Here is a 20,772-nt window from a genome sequence, read left to right on the forward strand (position 1 = left end):
AGGATAACTGCCCTACCAACAGGAGTATTACAGATCTATGATGTTGGCCAAAAAGATGCTGGAAATTATCGTTGTGTTGCTGCTACTGTAGCCCACAGACGTAAAAGTGTGGAAGCCTCTCTAACAGTGATTCCAGGTACCACACAGGAGTGATTTCAATTTTTATTGGCCCAGCTATTAATTTTTCTTCTGTATGTCATAAAATAGTATTTTAATTTCAGTTAGATTGTTGTAATCTAGTTGGAAATGGTCATTTTTTTTAATCCCTATTTGGCACCACTTCTTTCATAGGCCAGCTTGTTTTATGTTATGTCAACATGATTTAAGGAAGAATGAATATTTGTTTTGTGAATAAAGATATATTTTCTTCCAGTTCGTTTTTTTTTTGTTTGTTGTTTTAAGAAAAATTATAATTTGCATTTATAAAAATGATACATGCTTATTATAAAGAGTGATATCTATAAAAGTAAAAAAATAAAAATTTTTCCATTTAAACAATGTAAAAAAGCATAGATAGAAGTTTAAAAATATTCCCAATTCCAATACCCAGAAATTATCATTGTTCACATTAACATAATTTTCTATATTTTGCCATACATGAATGTAGTTAGAAGGGAAACTAGCTAAAGAGATGAATATGAAGAAAGAAATACTTGTTTTATTAAAATGGAATTGTACATAGATGCTAGTTTTTTACTTTAATTTTTAAACAATTTACATTTACTTGAATATAGTGGAAGAAAATCTGGACTAAAGACATTGTTGAACTTCATATGAATGTTTATTTTTTACAAGATCCCCAAAAGATCCTTGAAGGTTAAAAAATCTCTTTGGAAAGTATTGAAAAACTGAAATTACATTTTTAATACTGTGTTTTAATATCAGGTAGTATCTGTTAGTTTCCTGGTATGAAAGATTAAAGACAGAAGCACTCCTACCTACTGTCATATAAATTCTTAACAAGATTACCGAAAGGATTAAGTGAATGTTTGAGCCTCAATTAAAAGTGAATGATATGGAAACAACCTAAATGTCCATCAACTGAAGAATGGATAAATAAAATGTGTCCTATCCATGTAATTAAATACTATTCTGTTATTATTACTCAATAAAAAGAAATGACATACTGATACATGTTGCAACATAGAGGAATCTTGAAAACGTTATGCTTAGTGAAAAGAAGCCAGTCACAAAAAGACCATATAATACATGGTTCCTTTGTTATGAAATGTCTAGAATAGGCAAAACTGGAGAGACAGAAAGATTAGTGTTTGGCTGTGGGGAGAGGAGATTGCTAATGATGTTTCTTTTTGGGGTGATGGAAATGTTCTAAAATTGATTGTGGTAATAGTTGCACAACTCTGAAAATGCTAAAAATCATTGACTTACTTAAAATGGTGAGTTATATATTATTGTGAGTTATATCTCAAGTTATTTTTAAAGTGAATAACTTAAGGATATTTTAACTTGTTTCATTTATTATATCTTATTTGTAATTTATTTTCATATTGTGCCTTTTCCTCCTCAAAGCTAAAGAGTCTAATTCCTTCTACACACCAACCATTATAGCAGGCCCACAGAACATAACAACGTCTCTTCATCAGTCTGTTGTTTTGGAATGCGTGGCCACAGGAAATCCCAAACCAATCATTTCTTGGAGCCGCCTTGGTAAGTTTTCTCAGGGAAAAAAAGTCTTTGAACTTAGTTCATTCTAATGAAACTGATAAAATGTTTATTTTATATACAAAACACATGTTTCCTATTTAAGTGGCTTTTAACTTTTTAGCATTTCAGTGTGTAGAGGAAAGGTTTTTGTATGAAAATTTTATACTTTTTATGAAATGATTAGATAGTGATCTTTTGACATAATTTTAGATCATATGCTACATTATTATTTTTTTATATGCTACATTATTTTAACTAAAGTATTCTCTTGGAAATAGATCACAAATCCATTGATGTCTTTAATACTCGAGTACTTGGAAATGGTAATCTCATGATATCTGATGTCAAGCTGCAACACGCTGGAGTGTATGTTTGTCGGGCCACTACCCCAGGCACACGCAACTTTACAGTTGCCATGGCAACTTTGACTGTATTAGGTATGTTTATTTCATTCTGCATTCAGGAGAATCTTGTATTTAGCTTTTGTTCTTTTACTTCATTCATAGCTTCTACCTTTATTGAATTTTGTAGCAATGATATGAGAAATACTGTAACCCAACAATGAATTTTAGGAGAAAATTAAAGCCCTATGTTAAAATGTAATTATCAGGGCAACCTGGTGGCTCTGGGTTTAGCACCGCCTTCAGCCCAGGGCATGATCCTGGAGACCCGGGATCGAGTCCCATGTCAGGCTCTTTGCATGGAGTCTGCTTCTCCCTCTGCCTGTGTCTCTGCTTCTCTCTCTCTCTGTGTCTCTCATGAATAAATAAATAAATAAAATCTTTTAAAAAATCTAATTATCATTCTAAAGTCACTAACCTGTTTGCCTGCATACCATTATGTTCCGTCTTATTTAAGCATCTCTTTTATGGTCTTTCTTACTCACCCACAAAGCCACATATCTGTTCACCAATCTAAAATTTTAATCTGTTGATTGTATGCATTCACAAGTGGCTATATATTATTGGGCTTAGTTAAATAGGATTATAGTATACATATTTTTAGTGTGTTTACACAGAGGGTCTCAATAGGGAAAACCCTGGGGGAATGGACATCTAAATGATCAATGCCGAGAGAAGGCATCTGGAAAGATGTGTAGAGCATAGATAAAGGCTCAGAATGTTAAATATTTTCAAGGATGAGACTTAAGTCATTTGCTGTATTCTTCCTTGACTCTGTATCATTTCTGTTGGGGACACAGAATTTTTTTTTCTTTTTTCTTTAAAAACAGCTCCTCCTTCATTTGTTGAATGGCCAGAAAGTTTAACAAGGCCTCGAGCTGGTACTGCTCGGTTTGTATGTCAAGCAGAAGGAATCCCCTCACCCAAAATGTCATGGCTGAAAAACGGGAGGAAGATACATTCAAATGGTAGAATTAAGATGTACAACAGGTAGGCTATGTCACTTTGCTACTATTTTAGATAAGATTTAATGGCTTTAATAATTGTTATGTGAACTGATTATAATATTAAATATCTAAATTATCTTGGCATTTAAAATTAAAATAAACAAGAAATTAAGATTATAACATCAGCACACCACAGATCCTTTTGTATTTCATATGTGGATTGTGGAAGTGGTAGGTTATAATTAAATAAATGTTGGACAGTTCCCCAGACATGGGCTCTAGTCCTGATAAGCCAATAGCTAAGTTATTAACAAGCATATTAATCCTTTGGGGTCTCAGTTCCTTCTTTCATAAAATGAGAAAATTAGAAGGAAATATTCAACTCTCTAGGAATTTTTCCACACCTGAAACTTAATGATTTTAAGAACTCATTAGTATAAATGTGAACCTTCTAATAACATTGTCATGCTTAACAAAACTTTAAATTTTTTGTTGATCTGAATTTTTGTAACATTGTAATATTATATAAATTAGACACTACTACAGAGTAATATACTTTCTTATAGAAGCCAAATGTCAAAAAAGAAATTAGTCTCTCACCCAAAGCAAACAGGGTTTGAATATCACTATTACTTAATTGGACTCAGAAAATAAGAGTAATTTTAAATAACGCATAGATTTTTCAGTAGGGTTGATTACACATTTTGTTTTTAGTAACTTTTGTCACTTAAAATGAGAGTGAACTTAGCAATATTTTTACATCAATTTTTACATCATTCTTAGAGTTTTTTTATAAAAATATTATTTTCTTTCCTCAGCAAATTGGTAATTAACCAGATTATTCCTGAAGATGATGCTATTTATCAGTGCATGGCTGAGAACAGCCAAGGATCTATTTTATCTAGAGCCAGACTAACTGTAGTAATGTCAGAGGACAGACCCAGTGCTCCATACAACGTGCATGCTGAAACCATGTCAAGTTCAGCAATTCTTTTAGCTTGGGAGAGGCCACTTTATAATTCAGACAAAGTCATCGCTTATTCTGTGCATTACATGAAAGCAGAAGGTAAGAAATTTGAGAAGTATTAATTTTTTCACTGTTACTTGCTGTCAATAATTTCAGTATGAATGACATCTTACATAATCCAGGAAATATTTTTGTACTTCTGTGGCATTTATCTCTTTTAATAATCTATCACCTGCATACCAACTTTTGCTAAATGTTTTTATTATTGTATTATATTACTATAGTCTGTTGTTATTGTATACTTTGTATATATAAGTATTGCTTAAGATTTTTCTGTTTAGAAATAAGTCCCATCTCTGCCTGCTAAAAATTAGAGTGGTGGAGTAATGAATTTCTTTCCAGCCAAGATATAAATTCTTTAGCTAAAACTCAATATACCAATTTAAGTATGTAGTTACATAAGAACAATGCTGCAACTGCTTTGTAAAATAATATGAATTATGATCACTATAGCATGTTATTTTTAAGGGCGAGAAGTAAACATTATCAGATCCCCATAAGTTGATTTTGTATGTTTTGAATGTTTCCTGAAAACATTTGAGAACTCTCTGAAAATTGAACAGTATTATTAATATGCCATTTCTTATATAAAAGTAGAAATCAAATCTGTCTTAAAAATTTTTATTCAGAACTATTAACTCCTTTTTTTTTTTTCAATCTTTCTTGCCCTAGTATTTTCTTTTGGCAAAAAAAGAAAAAAAAATTAGAGGGAAAGGAAAAACTACTTATAAATCCTAGAGATTTCTCTACGAATCTCTCATGGAAACCATAGAAGTTCGCAAATTTTAGTTGCAACTCAGTCTAGATTTTATGCAATAGATATTAAAACAAACATCCAAAAACAATGGTATGATTGTCCATAGAAACAGGTGGTTTGTTGTTGTTTGTTTTTTGTACTTTGAAGTAGTATTTTGAAAAGGAATATTTTGAATTTAAATCAGGGGTTGTGTTAGCAAGAAGAATGAAAGTCTAACTGAGCATGTTGGAGTATGTTAATTCCCTTCTTAGTGATTTAGGAAGGTAAAAGGAATGCTGGTTTTGGTGGAGACCACTCTTGTTCGCTATTATGGTCATTTCATTAGAGCCTCCACATGCGGCTCAGTGGTCCTATTCAAGGACAGAACAAGGCTTTTTAATTCGAACTCAAGGACCTTGTTTGGTAGGTCAGAAATCGTACTATGCAGTTCCTAATTAACGAGCCATTAGCCAGTCTGTTGTGAAATGGGTGTAATCTTGTCTAATTAAAATGCTATCAAGTTAATTCAGAAATGTGGGAAAACTTAATAGTGGAATTTGCCTTCTGTTTTGTTTATAAATCCAGTGTGGGGAGAAGGGCCTTCATCCTTAGAGAGTTTTGATTAAGTTGACGTGCATTTACTGTGAATTGTTCGCAAAGCACGGTAGCTGCCAGTGCTCTTGTTCCCCTTTACAGATTTGCTCTGTAGGAATTAAATACCACAAAGACAAATTCTTTTCTATACCTTGCCATGCATATTTTATTAAGAATTGCTGAGAATTTTTTTTCCTCTTTGGAAAAAAAAAAAGTTCATTGTGGAACAAAGTGTCTTGAAGCACATTCTGTGCCTCCTAGTTCTTTTGCTTTTAGCATAAATAAAAAGAACTTGTGTCAGTCAAATTTAATAGAATCTCTAGAGCCAAAATGAGATCTTTTGCAGGGAACTTTTGGTTTGGTTTGTTTTTATAAAGAGTAAAGCCATTACATTCCCTACTGTCTCTCCTTTTATGTTTAAAAGAAAAAAGAAGCTGTGAGTTTAAGCAAGTAAAATTTACACTGTTACAAACTACAGAGTTCCATAGTGTTAAGCTCTGGTTGCGTTACTGCCATACATTGTCTCTGTTGCAGGTTTTGACTAGATACTAAAACAAGTTGAGAAGAGATTATTTTCGATTTGATTTACCAGGGAAGAATTCAAACTACTAATTTGTAGCAAGACATAGTTACTCTTAGAAAATAAAGTCCTTCCTACTTACATTTTTTAAAGGGTCACAAAAGATAACAAAGGTTAGACAGGAGGATGGGCGTTTCATAGTAAGAGAAATTGGTCCTGTTAATTTTATTTCTAATATTCATAATTTTTAAACACTGATTCTTTAATCTAGGTTTAAATAATGAAGAGTATCAAGTAGTCATCGGAAATGACACAACTCATTATATTATTGATGACTTAGAACCTGCCAGCAATTATACTTTCTATATTGTGGCATATATGCCAATGGGAGCCAGCCAGATGTCTGACCATGTGACACAGAATACTTTAGAGGACGGTAAGAAAACACAGTGTAGGTTATTTTATTTTATTTTATTTTATTTTATTTTATTTATTTTATTTTTTAAAGATTTTATTTATTTATTCTTGAGAGATAGAAGGAGAGACAGAGCCAGAGACACAGGCAGAGACAGAGACACAGGCAGAGGGAGAAGCAGGCTCCATGCACCGGGAGCCTGATGTGGGATTCGATCCTGGGTCTCCAGGATCGCGCCCTGGGCCAAAGGCAGGCGCCAAACCGCTGCGCCACCCAGGGATCCCCAGTGTAGGTTATTTTAAGTATGAACATTAATATGTTTAATCCATTTCAATCAGTAAAAGTGTTTTAAATTAGAAAAAATATCCTCTTTTTTGGTTAAAAATATAATCAAAAAGGTATAGTAACCAGCAGGCTAGTTTGCCATTTCAAATTTGACTCTTTTGACAGTAGTGTAAGGGTAAAGAGTTTTTATAACTTATAATTCATAACATAAATTTTATTTATTTTATTTTTTAATGACTTTTTAAAAAAGATTTTTATTTATTTATTCATAAGAGACAGAGAGAGAGAAGCAGAGACATAAGCAGAGAGAGAGGCCGGCTCCATGCAGGGAGCCTGATTTGGCACTTGATCCCAGGACTCCAGGATCATGCCCTGGGCCAAAGGCAGGCACTTAACTGCTGAGCCACCCGGGTGCCCCTGTATAACATAAATTTTAATAGAATTCTTATATTACTGTATTTCTTCAAGTTTCCTAGTTTAAATGGTAAATACATTGACTTTTAAAAAAATATTTTTTCAACATTGTAGTGTTTGTGAGTAGAACAAAATGTGAAATTTTCTAAGCATGAGTAAATATAAATATAATGAGTAAATATATTGAGTGTATATAATGACCAGAGGTCAGAGGTCTTAGACTTCTGAACCTGGGAGTTTTTGAAATTTAATAAACTGTCAGTTAAAAAAAATTCTTAAAAGTTCAACAGTTAGTTTGTTTTTAGGTATGTTTATTCTGCTTAAGGAAGAAGGTAATAGTTGTTCAGTTTGTTAACTGGCCATGGGTTGGAAGTTGAGTTGTAGTCCTTTTGAGGGCATACCTCCATATATTCTTGTAATGGTGGGAAATCCCATCCATTAAGAAAATCTTGAGACTGATTCTCTTCTGATTTGTCATCTTTCTCTCTTTCTCCAGGGGCTCTCTAGTAGACCCATTTTTGTACCCTTCACTGTGAAAAGGGAATAATTTAACATATGCTTAATTATACAGTTCTTCTTTTATTAATGTTTTCTCATCCTCACAAAATGACCTACCCTTAATTTTCAAAACATATTTTTAATGTTTTTAAAATTTATTTGAGAGAAAGAGTGAGAACCAGAGAGAGTAAGGGGAGGGGCAGAGGGAGAGGGAAAAGCAGGCTCCCCACTGAGCACGGAGTCGGTTATGGGGCTTGATCCCAAGACCCTGAGGTCATGACTTGAGCTGAAGGCAGATGATTAATCAACTGAACCACCCAGGTGCCCCTCAAAACATTTTTATGTAAATGATTTCCACATCATTTTCTTTGTTCATTTGGTCCCAGATCTCTCTCTCTCTCTCTCTCTCTTTTTTTTTTTAAGATTTCTTTATTTATTCATGGGAGACACAGACTGTAAAAGAGAGGCATAGATATAGGCAGAGGGAGAAGCAGCTCCTTGCAGGGAGACCGATGTGGGACTCGATCCTGGACCCCGGGATCATGACCTGAGCTGAAGGCAGGTGCCCAACCACTGAGCCACCCAGGCATCCCTGGTCCCAGATTTCTTAACTGTCATTTCTATTGTGATACTTATTTAGATGTTTATAAATTCAGAGTTTGATTAAATGAAAAAAAATGCTGATCTGGATGCTAAATTCCAAATTCAGTTTTCATTTAAGGGTCTGTTCTATTTTAGAGTAAATCACAGTACTTATGAGCTCTCATCACAGTTAATTAACCTTTGACATGTATATCTAAGGTGAAACACAGGCTGGGGGGGTGTTATTTTGGGGTTTGTGGGGGTTGTTTGTGGTGTATTCCTCCCTATATCCTTGAAGAAAAGAAGTCTAACCATAGCAGGCTACTTGTTAAAGCTTGCCAATTTGAGTTATGATCTCAAAGTCTTTTTTCTTTAAACCTTTTCTTACTCTGTAACTTTTTTATTTAATGAAGTTTCATTTTGTTTTCTGAATAACATAGAGACTTTTGAGACTGCTTTTCATATTTCTACACCAGTTTCCCTCCATTTCCTAAACCCATACTTTCAGGTTGAGATATGTGGGTCTCCGCAGGGGCATAGTAGTGTGCCACAGATACAACTAATACTGGAGGGCTTGCCCCTGCCTGTTCTAAAAACTTTCTCTCCATTATCTCATTTAACCCCTATATAGCCCTGTGATAGAAGAAGTATTGTTATATAAGAAATAGTAAAGAAGAGGGGATAAGAATGTGGGCTTTGTTCAGTCTGCCTACATATGCTCCTTCAGTAATGACCTGTGTGACCTTGGTCAAGTGATTTGACCTCATTGTACCTCAGTTTCCTCAACTATAAAGTGGAAGTGATCCTGGTACTTCCTTTGGTTTCTGTGAGAATTCACAAGTTCATACACATCAAGGACTCAGAAATGTTTAATAAATTGATTTTCTCTTTTCCGCCTATTATTTCATTCATGCAACAAATATTCATTGAGTACCTGCTATGGGTTATTTGCTCTTTAGTAGTGACCAAAAAAGACAAAAAATTGTTCCTGATTTCATGGAGCTCACTTTCTAGCAGGAGAGGAGGCAGAGGAACAATAAACAAGATAAAGAGTCCATTATGTAATTATATGCTGTGTCAGATAGTGATAAGTATCTAGGAGACTGGGGAAAAAGCAGAGAAAGGGAGTATGAAATGTTGGGAAGGTTTGAGACTTGAGACAGTCTCCCAAGAAAGGCTTCCTGAGTAGGTGACATTTCAATGAAAACCTGAAGGAAATGAAAGTGAGGGAGCCTTCTGGGCAGGTGACTGGGAGAAGTGCATGCTTGGCAGAGAAAATGGACATTGCTAAGGGGTGGAAGAAACAAGTGGAAAGCAGTAGGAGATTGGGGCACGGTATCAGTGAGGAAGGGCACAGAGTGACTCAGATGGTTGGGTCTATGCCTTCAGCTCAAGTTGTGTTCTCAGGATTCTGGAATCAAGCCCCACATTGGGCTCCCAGCTCAGTGGGGAGTCTGCTTCTTCTCCCTCTTCTTCTCCCCCTGCTCATGCTCTCTCTCTCTCTCTCTATCCCTCTGTCTCAAGTGAATATATAAAATCTTAGAAAAGAAACAGAATCTGTGAGGAGTCAATCATATTAGTACATAGGGCTTTGTATGAAGCCACAGTGAGGACTTGGGCTTTTACTTTTAGTGACACTTTGCTGTCTTTGGTTCTCTGTGCTTGTCCTCCTTCATTTTTCCTTCCTTTTTCTGGTTTGTGATCTACTTGCCTAAAAACCACTGCTAGGGCAGAAAGTATCTTTCCTTTATTATGTTATGTGTTGCTCATAAGAGAATTCAGTAAATACTGGTGTGCTGATTGACAGTTTTGATTCTAAATATTCATAAACAACCTGTTTTCTTGTATGACTAGTGCCCCTGAGACCTCCTGAAATTAGTTTAACAAGTAGAAGTCCCACCGATATTCTCATTTCCTGGCTACCAATCCCAGCCAAATATCGGCGGGGCCAGGTGGTCCTCTATCGCCTGTCCTTCCGCCTGAGTACTGAGAATTCCATCCAAGTTCTGGAGCTCCCGGGGACCACCCATGAGTACCTTCTGGAGGGCCTGAAACCTGATAGTGTCTACCTGGTACGGATTACTGCTGCCACCAAAGTGGGGCTTGGAGAGTCGTCAGTGTGGACTTCACATAGGACACCCAAAGCTACAAGTGTGAAAGGTAAATTTGTAAACATAATTGAAGAATAGTTTTATTTTTTTAAAAATTAACTTTTTAAAAATCTAAGTTATATTTAAATGGTGCTTTGTGAATGAAAATATTCCATCCATCAGGCCTTAACTGAAAATAATTTTAAACTTTTTGTTGCATAGTGCCTTTTGACACAGAGCTCGATAGTGTGTAAAACTTCTGGTTACTCTGTTAGTTTGCTTAGTAAATTCTTCATAGATGGGCGAGTCCAAATCAAACTGAATTATTGAAAGCTACATGTTAATAGAGACCTAATTAATATTATTGCCATACATTTTTTTTTAAATATATATATTTTTTTAACATTTTTTTTAATCTTTATTTATTTATGATAGTCACAGAGAGAGAGAGAGAGAGGCAGAGACACAGGCAGAGGGAGAAGCAGGCTCCATGCCCCGGGAGCCCGATGTGGGATTCGATCCCAGGATCGCGCCCTGGGCCAAAGGCAGGCGCCAAACCGCTGCGCCACCCAGGGATCCCTGCCATACATTTTTTAAAAATCATCAGTTTAATAGACCATAAGGCTAGGAAGTCCTAAATCCTCTTCTTTTAATAAAGTGAGATGTAACATGACTGAGTTTTTTTTGTTGCTCATTGATTAATAAAAATGCCTGTTCTACACAGAGGAATATTGGATGGTCAAAATTAAGAAGTACTCGTCTCTTGAAAAAAATTAAAAAACACAATTTAAGATGGTATTGTGTTCTTATTTATATACCTTAGGAGGGTTTTTTAAGGCAGTATTTTATATTTTTATTTCTGCCTCACAGCTTAATATCATTGTGGAATTTTGAAAGTTAAAATATAATTGTTTGGAATTGCACATTTTTGCAGCTATTGGTTTAAAACTGGATGTATTTGTATGAATTATGGATTTTTTTTACATACATTTCTGGTGAATTTTTCTAGCTCCTAAGTCTCCAGAGTTACATTTGGAGCCTCTGAACTGTACCACCATTTCTGTGAGGTGGCAGCAAGATGCTGAGGACACAGCAACCATTCAGGGGTACAAGCTGTATTATAAAGAAGAAGGGCAGCAGGAAAATGGACCCATTTTCTTGGATACCAGTGACCTTCTCTATACTCTGAGTGGTTTAGGTGAGTGCGCCCATATTGCGCTTTCCTTTTTTCCTTCCTCTCTGACTAGTTGGGAAAAGAGTGTTTGGATATAAGGCAGACGAACTGACTTACTGATAAAACATCAGATAAACATTGTGTCTGTTTTTCCCCCACCTCTGGTTTTCTTTCTACAGTTCTCTTCTGGTAGAGTGAGATCTGATCAATTATTGTGAGTATGTGGTGTATGTAAAATAGGAATGTGAAATAGCAATATCACCAAATGATAAGAAAATATACAATAATTAACTTAGAAATTGCCTGAGAGTATATTATTTTCACATTTAAAGTATATGTATATATATTTAAGATTTTATTTATTTATTCACGAGAGATACAGAGAGAGGTGCAAAGACGCAGGCAGAGGGAGAAGCAGGCTCCATGCAGGGATCCTGACATGGGACTCGATCCTGGGTCTCCAGGGTCACACCCTGAAGGCAGTGCTAAACCACTGAGCCACCCGGGCTGCCCATAAAGTATATTTAAATTACACACAAAATAATGCTCTTACATATGACCCTTGTCACTATAAATATTCATTTTTGTAGCTCTAACACAGAAACACCAGAGAAAAAGCACTTAACTTTGGGTTTGGATTTATCATAGTTCTGAAAGACACAATTTTATTCTCTGTTCATCTTGTCTTTGCTGAGTGAAGAATTTCATAAGGTGAACATGTATAATAGTAAGTAAAGAAACTTATGTCTACGATAAGTACATGAGTATAAAGAGATATACTCAGGTTATAAAATGCACACTTAGTTATTGCTTAGTTATTTGTTAAAGCAGCAACTTTAATTATGATTCTAAACTACATTCTTAATGTTGTAGCATCTTCTGTGCATACTGTGCTCTCCGTCCTGCTACAGACTTACCCTTTGGAGCACAGAAAGGAAAGAGGCACAGTGATCCCACTGTGGGTAGCTCCACTTATTTCTCTGGCCTCACCGCACAGACTGTGAAAACAGCAGGAGTCCGAGACCCTGGGCAATGACAAGCAGTGGTGAGAATGTTTTTAGAGGCAGGGACATAGGACCCCATCCTCTGGTTCTTTGCTGTAGTTTTCCAGATGGCATTTTGCTTATAATCTTGTTGTCTTAGATTTTAATTTAATCCACATTTGCTTAAATAAATTTCACTATTGATCCCTGTCACACAGTTTAAATGATGAGAAGTTACATATGTTCTGTAGTGACCTTCCTTAGAACCATCGATACAGAGACGTTAGCCCAACGTGTCACCAAAGTCAGGAGTGTTTATTTCTAGCCATGGCTTCTCAGTATGCTCTCCCCTTTCTATATTCAAATCATTTATTCAAAAAGAGTTATACTAAGTTATCAAGTATTAAACAGGATTTGGGATAATTGCTGATGAAAAATCCTACATCAAACTCAGTATTTCCAGTTTCTTCACTGTTAAGGCAATTAAATAGAATATACAAAAGATAGGGACATAGAGCATTCTTCTTCAACACATAGCTTACTTTAAACAAGTGAATAATTTGTTGGAAAGAATAGAATAATGCTCTGCTTGTGAAAAGTTTAGGGAAATATCTTATTAAAGCTTTGTAAACTTTTAAGGGGTACAAGGGTGGCTTAGTTGGTTAAGCAGCTGCTTTCACTCAGGTCATGATCCCATCGAGCCCCACATCTAGCTCCCTGCTCGATGGGCAGCCTGCTTCTCCTTTTCCACTGCTTGTGCTCTCTCATGCGTGCTTTCTCTCTCTCTAGCAAATAAACAAATACAATATTTAAAAAAACCAACTTTGTCAAATAAGTACAATGCTTTAAAATTTAAACATTTTCTATGGGTTCATATAAATATAAAAAGACCCATCAATCTTTATTGAAATTTTTTATAATCTCTGAATAATAGCTTTTAACACTATGAACTTTTATTTCCTTCAGTATTTAAAAATAAATCACATAGATTACTGCCTGTGTTTTTATGTTGTAAAATCCTTTGTTTATGCTAATTCAGCTTAAAATCACTGTATAATACATAAACTGGGAAATTATTTTGTTATAGTCGGTATATACCTCTGTTAAAATAACTCCATGTTTCCTGACTGTGGAATTAGATTGAGTAGTGGGCTAATTGCACTGCAGGGTAACAGAGGACTCTTTCAACAGCCATAAGACTTCCTTGTTGGTCAGCAGGTTCCATTTCTTGGAGGTGCCAAGCCAGGGCTGAAACAGGTTGGCTAGCAGAGATGCTGTTGTGTAGGCGCAAGCATTGTACAGCTATTGACTAGATCACCTTTAAGATGCCTTTTAATCTTGAGAGCCCTAGGGTCTACAGAGTCTTCCTTTTTTAGAAAGACACTGTTGAGGCCTAGCCAACCTTATAGCAAGTTGAATGGATATATTCCACTAAGCAGGCAAGTGTTAAAGAGTTCTCATTCCTTTCCTTCATACTTTTGGCTATTGGGAGGGCAGTATGTTCTGTTAACTGGACAACTGACCATCTGTGACCATTTTTAGCAAGAGCATCTGGCGGTAGCTGCCTGTTTAACAGAGAGTGATGTGTGCAGAGGGCAGTAGGTTAAGGGAACCCTATCTGTGTCTTGCATGGTGAATACTTGCTTTCACAGAGCTTTTGTACATTAAAGATGCTCTAACTAGAACTAGATTTACTAAGTGGGCTTGGAAATGAAATTTAAATGCTTCTGTTTGCTGATTCAGTGTCAATTTGAGTAGCAAACTGATGTCTCAAAATTTCATTTTCAAACTAATCCTTCTCTGATACCCTAATACACATCCTTTTGTTACTTCTGGTAATTAAGTTTTCAACTAAAAAGTGTGTTACTGGGACACATTCTCCTTGGTAACACATACAGTTCTTTGTTTCTGTAATAAATAAATAAATAAATGATTTTGTGTATTTCATTTAACAAGAATTTACAAATTATTTTTCTAAATAAAGCATTGTAGTATTGAATAAAAAGATTTAACAGATATGAACTCTGCTCAGAACAAGAAGAATTAAACCAAAAGATATTAACATGATTTACTTTCCTGATTTTCTCCCAAGGTTCTGATTAACTAGATTTGATTGTACTTAGTAATGAAAGTTGTTTAGAACATTTTATGCTAAACCTTCAATGTTCAGTTCAGAAATGTAGAATGTTTTGGTTTTTAAAGTGGCTGGAAAGATTCTCGTGTCTTTATTGGTATGATATAAATATTGGTGGAGCAGTGGAAATATTTGATTTTGCTGGTTTGTTCTAATTTAATGATTTGTAAATACACAGTTTGCTTTTAATTAGAAATGGTTTAGAGGGTTGGGAAAAAAGCATTTTAGCTTGTGATTTAATGTTTATATGATTTGTTCTAAAATGTGGCTTGAGGTTTTCTTCAAAATTTGCATCTTTGTTGTGATTATTTTCACTCATTTTCCCCCCTTTGGCACTTTTCATGTTTACCTGTTCTAAGCAGAATTTTAAAACATTCATTAAGTTTATCACACAATAAACTGAAGCAAAATTAGTAGTACACTTGTGTTCCCTGATAATAGACTGAAATAATTCATTCCTTTCTTTTTGTCTGTTTATTTCAGAAATTGGCTTCAAATTCTGAGGTTAGAGTTTTTAATTGCAAAGAGGACTGTTTTCATAAGCTGTCAGAAACCTCTTAATTGTTCAGTATTTATATAATGGGAAGAAGAGGGAATTTTTTAGATGGTGCTGTTGTTAGTTTAGTGTTTGGGACACCTATAATCTTTAGCTTCCATTTTGCCAAAGAATGTGTGCTATTAAATTTCATGGCAAGCTTGATTAATCAGCATGAGCTTTAGCATCAATTATAAAGATACAAAATATTTGAAATCATTAGTAATGTTCCTAGATTCCTTGCACACCTTCAAAACTCACAGATCTTTTTTTGAGAAATCCAAAATTGGAATTCCCTGTTATTGCGGGGGGCGGGGGGCGGGTGCGGTTGGATAGGAGGCAAAAGAAACAGTCCCTGGTAACAAGTAATTATTTAGAGTCCCTTAGCCAGTTTGTATAGAAGCATGGTAAAAGTAAGTCATATGGGTGTTATCCTTTACCATAACAAAATAGGATTTGGTTGTGTGATTACATATCTGAGGGAAGAAAATCAAGAACTACCACTGGTGAGCCAAACTCATATAGCTGGAGGGAGTTGTAATCTTTCCATTAGTCAAGACAGGACAAGATTTTGTGGCATAAAAAAAGACTACTTTTATCAGAGAAGGTTCATTGTGAACCTCACTATAATAGTGATTTTGTTTTGAAGAGAACGAGAATCACTCAGTTTAAGAAATATGGAAGTCACGTTTTAAGGCAAGCCAAAGTCTTTTCAGAGACTGTGTTCCCTCATTCCTCTCACACAAGGAAGCCTTAGATAACACTCAGAAAAATCTTTGGAAACATGTTACAGGTGAAATCCTTGTATTGTGGTTGTTTTGTAACTTTCTCACTGCACCTCTTAAGATAGAGTAAAAAAAAATACACCATATTTTATTTTATTTATTTTTTTTTAATTTTTTTTTTATTAATTTTTATTTATTTATGATAGTCACAGAGAGAGAGAGAGGCAGAGACACAGGCAGAGGGAGAAGCAGGCTCCATGCACCGGGAGCCCGATATGGGATTCGATCCCGGGTCTCCAGGATCGCGCCCTGGGCCAAAGGCAGGCGCCAAACCGCTGTGCCACCCAGGGATCCCCTACACCATATTTTATAAACAAATCTTCTGATTGTGTATAGTTTCAAGTATATCTTAGCATACTGACTTCTAGCCTATAAATTCATTTCAAATAATTTGATGCCTTGATGTCAGCTACCAACTCAAATATGATTACAGATGCCAGGATTCTTCTGTTTCTTCTAAACGTATAGTCAACAATATAGGCATCATTAAGCGCTCCATCCAAATTAGTGCTGACTTTATAAAATAGCATTGGTTTCTATGAGATCGCTTTGCATTTATTTGTTAACAGATCATTTTTAGGGATTGGTGTAGAAATTCCATTGACATTGCCGTCGTTTACCACAGGCAAGATCTTTGGGGACATACTTCACATTTTTTGCCTCTCTTCAGTTCTTCCTGTGCTTTATCACTGTTAAATTCCACGTTTAGTAGAAATAGATCCTCTGAACAGTATCTGCACTCTTCCATTTCTTCCTTTCAAAGAATTAAAAAATTCATTTAGCTGAAGTCAGTAGACTTCTTACATGAATAATTTTGGAAACCACCTATTCTGTAGGCCTGACTGACAAAGTGGGAGGACAAATTATGACAAAGGGAACATTGTAAAAGTATTGCATTTCACTTATTTCCCTATTGATTCTCTTTTAAGTTACCCTTTCTTGTGTTTAATCTGTTAGCTAGCCAAAATATGTTGAAACTTCAGTGCAGATTTTAGGAAATACTCAACTGTTTTTTTCTTCATTTATTAGGAAAGCAAAAATTTTAAATATTTCATTCTCTGCAGTATCTGAACCTAACAGGTATGATAGGTATTCAGCTCAATCTTTAGAACCTTAATCCTTGAAAAATTTAAAAATCAATATCTCAGAAGAAATGGAGCATCCATTTCTTTAAAAATCCTGTTACTGGGGTGCCTTGGTGGCTCAGTTAAGCATCTGCCTTTAGCTCCAGTCATGATCTCAGGGTCCTGGGATAGAGCTCAGTGTTGGGCCCCTGCTCAGCTGAGAGTCTGCTTCTCCCTCTCCCTCTGCTTCCTCCCTACCCCCCCCCCCTTGCTCTGTCTTTCTCTGTCTCAAATAAATAAATAAAATTTTTTAAAAAAGTAAAGATCCTGTTACTAAAAGAGTACCGTTACATTATCTAACAAGACATTATGTAAAAAGAGAATAACAAAGATTTTTTTGCCAGTTTGCAATTATCTTCATTTAAAGACAAAATGTTTACAGATTTGTGGAACTGTAAGAACTATACAGAAGTTAAAGTGCATCATCTGGTAATCTTTCCTTAAACTTTTTCTCTTGGATGAAAGATTATCTGCCATCCTAAAATATTTTTGATACTCCCTGAACAAAATCGGAGATATATCTCTTTCCATTTGGAAAAATCTTCCCCAGCTTTTAAATGTCAACCCTCTGGGAATCATCTTGCGACCTCAAATGGTGTCAGTCATCCCCATGGTACATCATTTATAATGCTCTGTTATAGGAGGCACTTGGCACTGACAGCTAAAAGAAAAATATCCATGAAGTAAATTTTATCTTTGTTGTTTGACATTAGCTCTGTAATTTATTAACAAATTAAATACTGATTATTTGCCTAATCTTTTAGATAGGGTTAATAATAATATTAAAAACAGCTATTTTAGAACATTAGGAAGATTAAATGAAATAATGTACATAAAAGTTAGCACAGTTCCTAGAAAACTGCACTCTAAGTCCTCAACAAGTGTTAGCTCTTGTAATTTTAAAATTTTTCTTCTAGGATGGGGCCTGGAAGTCTGTATTTAAAAAACTTTTTTCCACGTGATTTACCCTGATCATTAGATTTGGAAACCAGTGCTTCTTGAACTTTGTACCTAAAGATCTTGTTAAAATGCAGATTTTAAAGGTTTGGGTGGGGCCTAAAATCTTTGCATTCCTACCCACTTTGAGAAGTAACATTTAGACCAGGAGTAGGCAGTCTTTTCTGTAATAGACCAGATAGTAAATATTTTAGGCTTTGTGGTGGTGTGGACTGAATATTTATGTCCTCATCAAATTCTTATGTTATAGCCCTAACCCCTAAAGTGAATGGTTATGGAAATAGGGCCTTTGAGCAGGTGCTAACTGTTAAGTGAAGTCTTAAGGATGGGGCCCTAATACGATACATTGGTGCCTTTATAAGAAGAGGAAGGGACAGCAGAACTCTCTGTCTGCCATGTGAGTGAGGACTCAGAAGGTGGCTGTCTCAGAAGGTGGCTTCTTTTCAGTCAGGAAGAGAGCTCTCATCAGAAACTGAACACTGCAAGACTTGATCTTGGACTTCCCAGTCTCCAGAACTATAAGAAATTAATTTCTGTTGTTTAAGCCATCCAGTCTGTGGTATTTTGTTATGGTAGCCCAAACAGACTTATACAATGAGCTATAAAATGTGCCACAAGTATTCACTTCTGCCACTGTAGCACAAAAACAGCCATATGAAATACAAAGATGCATGGATATGGTTATATTCCAATAAAACTTTATTGGCACCCCCAGTCTTTGTTTTAAAGTCTATTTTGGGAGCATCTGGGTGGCTCCATTGGTGAAGCATCTGCCTTCAGCTCAGGCTATGATCCCAGGATCCTGAGTTGGAGCCCCATGTCGGGCTCCCTGCTGAGTGGTGAGCCTGCTTCTGCCTCTCCCTCTTCAGCTACCCCTCTTGTGCTTGCTCTCTCTCTCTCTCTCTGTCAAATAAATAAATAAAATATTTTTTAAAAATAAAATCTATTTTGTCTAATACTACTCCAGCCTCCAGCTTTCTTTTGACTTCCATTTGCATGATAGATGTTTCCCCCACCCCCACTTTCAATCTGCAGGTGTCTTTAGGTCCTGTCTTTTGTCTCTTGCCAATTGTAGATTCCAGTGTTGTTGCTCTTGAAAGTGTGGTCCCAGGATCAGCAGCATAATCTGGAAGTTTACTGAAGTGCTGAATTTCGGACTTCCCTTTTCCCTCTCCAAATCTACTGAATCAGAATCTCTGTTTCAGGATTATTAGGTGATTAGTATGTACATTGAATTGGGAAATACTGGTCTAGATGATCTAGTATTTTTTTTTAAATAGCCAATATTAATTTGTTATAAATTGATAGATTTTAGTGTTAGTTTGTTACTCTTGTTGGAAATCATTCAGAATTTGTTTTTGTGCCTTCTGGGTTCCTATATTGCTAACTCTCATAATTGTCAGGCCAATTATAGTTTTTAATTATTGTTGCCACTAGCCCTCTCTGAAGTCTACTTTTATTGCACTTTATATTGCATATTTTCTTTCTAGTCCTATTCCCCCATACTTCTCAGCTTTCATATGGGGAAATACATGGCCTTTTATGGGTATCATCCTTTAATCAATGCATTTTTTCCCAGACATCCAGGAAGTGGATGCAATCACAAGGTCTCAGGTATAATCTTCCAGTTTGGGGCCTTCTTCCCTGTGTTTTGTTCCAGTGACTCAGTAGTGCTTATTCACAAAGTCATTATTTCATTCTCAGATACTTAAAAAGCTTACTGTATGGTAGTCCCACTGTTGGGTACTGCCATATTTAATGTAAACATGGTCGTAGCATTTGAGTCTAGGAGGAAGACTAAGAATTAAATAAGCAACTAAAATACCAGGTGACAAACTCTTTGACAACATTTGGCAGGTACTTCTGATCTGTTTCAGGGTTGGTATGGGGATGGCTTCCAAGAAGAAGTAATATTTAGATTGAGAGCTAAAGGATGAGTAAGATTAGTCAGGCAAAGAATCAGGGCATGTACAGGTTTATATGGAACCTAATAAAATAATATATAATAACATAAAAATAATGTAAAAATACACTGTCAGTGTAGAGCCTTGTACCTACATTGTAGGTATAGACTCCATACAAGTGAAGGGTTGAAAATTAAAAAAATTTTCACAACTTCATGGTAAATCTGCTCTGAAAAGAGAGAGGGGTAGAACCTAGAACTTGGAATTCAGGACTGGTGAAATTCACATGGGATGTCCAAGAGATGAGGGGACCATGTTCCAGAGGAGATAAAGTGTTAATATTTGAGCACAGAGTGCTGCCAGAGCCTGGTAAGCTACATGGGGAAATTTGGGCTTTATCTTAAGGGCAGCATGAAGCCACTAAATGATTTTAAGCCAGTGAGTGACATGATTAGATTTGTTTAAAAATAGCTTTCTGTTGCAGTGTGTAAAATATAATGTGGAGAAGTAAGATGCGAAGCAGCTCAGACCTACCTCTTCCCTGAAAGAGGTTTTTGTGAGCTTGCTTTTTTGCTTGCTTACTGATTCAGAGTAGTTAGAAAAGTCTATACTCCCCTTTTGCTACAGTCCTGTTGCACATGGCAATTTCCACAAACATAAATAATAAAGATTTCTTCAGAAAACAGCATATTCTGCTGCTTTTAATCAGTGTATGCTCAACTTTCGGAAATTACAATCACTGTATGTATATATATATGAATATATACACACATATGTATATGTATATGTATATGTATACATATGTATATACATATACACACACATGTATTGCTAAGTTAATTAAATTTCATGTTTTTAAATGAACAAGGAGTAAAGGAAATACAGCCATGGATTCCATAAACCTGTAATATAAAGTATTCTTTGAAACCACAGCGTGAAACCAGAAGTATTTATTAACCACTCAAAAGAAGAATATTTTTGAGCCCACTCAGCTGCTACCAT

The 20,772-nt window shown here is 35.6% G+C and overlaps 1 protein-coding gene across 1 annotated transcript in view; it reads left to right on the top strand.

The window, feature by feature from the left end:
• The window catches only part of PRTG (protogenin), a 120,067-nt gene that overhangs the window by 58,950 nt on the left and 40,345 nt on the right, over positions 1 to 20,772 (top strand). Inside the window, exons 4-11 of the mRNA XM_041744507.1 lie at positions 3 to 136; positions 1,531 to 1,668; positions 1,944 to 2,102; positions 2,897 to 3,056; positions 3,832 to 4,079; positions 6,162 to 6,326; positions 9,939 to 10,244; positions 11,184 to 11,372. Coding sequence (XP_041600441.1) covers positions 3 to 136; positions 1,531 to 1,668; positions 1,944 to 2,102; positions 2,897 to 3,056; positions 3,832 to 4,079; positions 6,162 to 6,326; positions 9,939 to 10,244; positions 11,184 to 11,372 — 1,499 coding nt within the window. The remainder of the gene's footprint in view (positions 1 to 2; positions 137 to 1,530; positions 1,669 to 1,943; positions 2,103 to 2,896; positions 3,057 to 3,831; positions 4,080 to 6,161; positions 6,327 to 9,938; positions 10,245 to 11,183; positions 11,373 to 20,772) is intronic.

Source organism: Vulpes lagopus, chromosome 2 (assembly GCF_018345385.1).
Source record: "Vulpes lagopus strain Blue_001 chromosome 2, ASM1834538v1, whole genome shotgun sequence".
NCBI classification, from domain to species: domain Eukaryota; kingdom Metazoa; phylum Chordata; class Mammalia; order Carnivora; family Canidae; genus Vulpes; species Vulpes lagopus.